General features: G+C 44.8%; 1 protein-coding gene across 1 annotated transcript; it reads left to right on the forward strand.

The window, feature by feature from the left end:
- The first annotated feature begins 1,862 nt into the window (after window positions 1-1,862).
- RAI2 (retinoic acid induced 2) lies at window positions 1,863-3,760 on the forward strand. The gene has a single exon (XM_015417609.1). It carries the CDS (start codon window positions 1,927-1,929, stop codon window positions 3,583-3,585), a length of 1,659 nt encoding a protein of 552 aa, XP_015273095.1. The 5' UTR covers window positions 1,863-1,926; the 3' UTR covers window positions 3,586-3,760.

The following is a 3,760-nucleotide window of genomic DNA, read 5'->3' on the forward strand; positions in this document are numbered from 1 at the left end:
GTACGCACACAAACTAGTATATATGGAGGAAAGTACTAGGTGTTGCACAATATCTTGCACAAATGGAACAGACCCAAGCTTAGGAGTGTACAACCTCATAAGCTTGGGTCCGTTCCACTTGTGCAAGATATTATGCAACACCTAGTATTTTCCTCCATATATACTAGTGTGTGTGTGTGTGTGTGTGTGTGTGTGTGTGTGTATGTGTACAGTATATACATGTACGTCAGTGCCTAAAAATTGGTTGCCAAGAATACTTGGTCATTTACCGTCTTCTGATTATTTTTTTAAGTTCTTGTTTTTGGAACATTTTTCTTATCAACAGTGTTTCATGTACATGTTGTTTCTTCTGTAGAGTAGTACTATTTGATTTGATTTAATCATTACGTCTATTTGCCTGTAAGGTATCAAACCTCGTAAAAGCATATTGACATAAAGAGAGCAAGCATCAGTCCTCAGTGCACTAAAATGTAAAGAGTAGAGGGGAAGCAGGACACAAAGCTGGAAGTTGTTATGAAAGGAATGACAAATAATTATGTACTACTTAGGCCCTGAGGTTCCACATTGAGAGGTGGTGTTTTAAATAAGGGTCATCAGTCAATACTAGTATCTGTATGAACTGGAAAACTTCTGTGTGAGACAAATTTGTGCTTACTGTTTGGGGAAGGTGGCAATGACATGCTAAACTTCTCATGGTTTACAGTGTGCAATGTCTCTGTTCCTCCCCCCCCCAACATCTGCACAGTAAAGATTAGCATGTCCAAGTAAACTTAAAGCGACTCTGATTTTAACCCATTACACCTATCATTAAGTTTCTCTTTTTCTGCCATGGGGTTGCTCTGAAGAGTGAATTGTTTTTTAAATATTGCTGAAAGAAAACCGCAGAATGAACATATTGCACCAGTGGATATGATGGAATTGCTAAGGACTCTGCGGTGGCTCAAGTGGTTAAGACACTGAACTGCAGGCTGTGGAAGGTCAGTAGTTCAGCGGTTCAAGCCCCAGGTGCCGCAAGACAGGGTGAGCTCCTGTCTCTAGTTCCAGCTCCTGCCAACCTAGCAGTTCGAAAGCAAGAAATTGCAAGTAGATAAATAGGGACCACTTCGGTGGGAAGGTAACAGCGTTCCGTGCGCCTTGGTGTGTAGTCATGCCGGCCACATGACCACGGAAATGTCTTCGGACAGCGCTGGCTCTTCGGCTTTGAAACAGAGATGAGCACCGCAACCCTAGAGTCGGACTCGACTGGCTTTCGAGCAAGGGAACCTTTACCTTTACTGCTTACTGCAGTCTTTCAAATATATGAGAAATGACATGCTTGGATAAGTTGTTCCTGGGAGTTTAGAAGTCTTATGACAAGGGAAGCCTTCCAACTCCAGAAGCATCATTCTATCAACGGTTATTTTTTAGTACACTTCAGTTTGGGGGGTGGCGTCTTAAGAGTGTAATTAGAACAGCTTGTGTCACACGATGCCATTGGCTGAAGTTTTGTTTAAAAGTATAAAATGAGCAAAATGCATTTTGGTGCTTGGCTTCCACTAGATAGTAGTTGCTTCAGACTTTGTTGTTTATGACTACGCTTAAGTTCCCGGGACTCTTCATATAACACTTGGATATGTATATATGAGTATGTCTTTGCGTGTGTGCTTAAGTATGCACATACTCTGCACATATGCCCAGGATGCACTGTGATAGAACTGCTAAGTACCAGAAGTGTAGAAACATTTAATAGCTGTTACGGTGATAGGCTCTTTAAAGATAAGTTGCAGATATTATTATAAGCAAGAGATTTATGCAGTGCTTAAAACATCTCTCTGTTTTGCAGGCCAGATAGTGTTCATGTGGATGCTTGGGCAGCCTGGAGATAAAGTGGATGCTGGTGACAGCTATGTAAACTAAAATACTGCCAAGCCTTGGAAGTCCTACAAAATGGAGGAACTCTATAAGGATACGCAAAACCTACCCATGGATGTTACCAATTCTCCTTCAGTGATCGCTAACAATAAGCTTGAAAATGGAGTTGCCCAGCTAATCACCGCAGAAGCATGGAATATCAATTCAGCTGACCTGATGAAGAAAGCACTCTCGCCACTGGTGACTGTTCCTGCCCCATCAATACTGACACCACCAGCGGAATCCCAGAGTGGTGTCGCTCTCAAGGTAGCCGCCACGGTGCTTCAGCCAATTTGCTTAGGGGACAGCCCTGTGGTTCTGCCAATACATCTGCAAGTAGCAGGAAGTGCTGCTCCTCAGATTGCTCCCGCCAGTAATACTCCCTACGTCATGACAACACAAGGCCCTGTTCCCCTGCCTGTCCTGCTAGAGCAACATGTCTTTCAGCATTTAAACTCTCCACTGGTGCTATCTCAGAGTTCTCCCTGTGCCCCCAGTCCCATACACAGCAACCTTTTCCAGGGCCCTTCTGCCCCAGTGGGACAGCCACAGCTCCTGGATCACAAGCCTTCCAGTCAGACTCAGGAGCATGTCTTGCCCCCCGTGTTTCAGACACCGGGGTTTGCTGCAGTTCTGCAGGATCTCTTTCCTACCCCAGGCGCCTTAGGTTCGTCACCTTATCAGCCACCACCAGATTGCTCTTCTGTCCCTACGCAACCCTTCAGTTCTCCTTTGTCTCCTCTGGTTCCCCCAGCGACACTCTTAGTGCCATACCCTGTTATCGTTCCTCTGCCCGTCCCAGTCCCCATCCCCATCCCCATCCCCATCCCAGTGCCCCACAATGCAGACTCCAAGGCCAACCTGGATCGCCCCAAGCCAGCTTCTTCGTTTATATTGCATTACTGCAAAGGCACCCAGACTCCCCTGGAGAAGGAAGAAACTAAACCATTTGATTTCATCCACCACAGGGAGCTTCCCCAGCTGACTCGACACACTGTCATCAAGATGAGCAGTGAGAATGAGGTCCTTGATCTGTCTATGAAAACAGCACCTTTACTGAAGGAAAGTGAGGACAGTTCCCAGCACTCACCTGAAGATGGTGCTCTGGATCTATCAATTGCTTCCTGTCGGAAGACTGGAAGCGCTGAATTAACAAGTACCCATCGGCCTGGGTCCATGATGGATAACTCCGTTCATTCTGGAGCAGATAAACTTTCTAGTGGTGCTTCTCTCTTTGTTCCTTCAAAATCTCATGAAGCTCCAGCAAAGGCTGAGAGTAGAGTGATCAACAACAGCTCCTCTGAACTCCTGAGACAGCAGCCCAAGTGGCTGGTGGATCAGACTAGTATACCTTGTGAGCCCTCAGCAGGTAATAACATTGAGATTGTGAGCACTTCACAGGCAGCCAAAGTGATAGTATCCGTCAAGGATGCGGTGCCTACTGTTTTCTGTGGCAAGATTAAAGGCCTTTCGGGAGTTTCCACAAAAAACTTTTCTTTTAAAAGGGACATGCCCCAGGACTCAGTGCTGCAGTGTTATGATGTGAAGAACCAGCCAGAAGCCCGGGATAATGCAGAAGCTCTTAGGAAACCCATCAAAAACAGAAGCGTTAAGTTAAAGAAAATGAACTCACAGGATATACATATTCTTCCAATCAAAAAGCAGAGGCTTGCGGCCTTTTTCCCAAGAAAATAATTTATGAGGTTTTAGAATGTTTAAGTATAATTATTATGAATAAAGAAATGCACTTCATTTTAAATTACATTTAAAATTTTAAATATCTTCTAAGTTATTTGGAAGTGGAGGAGGGTGGGGGTGTGTGGCAAGGATAGCGGGAGAAGTAAACCTGTTCTTCCCAGTAAACCTGTTC

This window comes from Gekko japonicus, unplaced genomic scaffold, assembly GCF_001447785.1.
Source record: "Gekko japonicus isolate JY-2015 unplaced genomic scaffold, Gekko_japonicus_V1.1 scaffold18, whole genome shotgun sequence".
NCBI classification, from domain to species: domain Eukaryota; kingdom Metazoa; phylum Chordata; class Lepidosauria; order Squamata; family Gekkonidae; genus Gekko; species Gekko japonicus.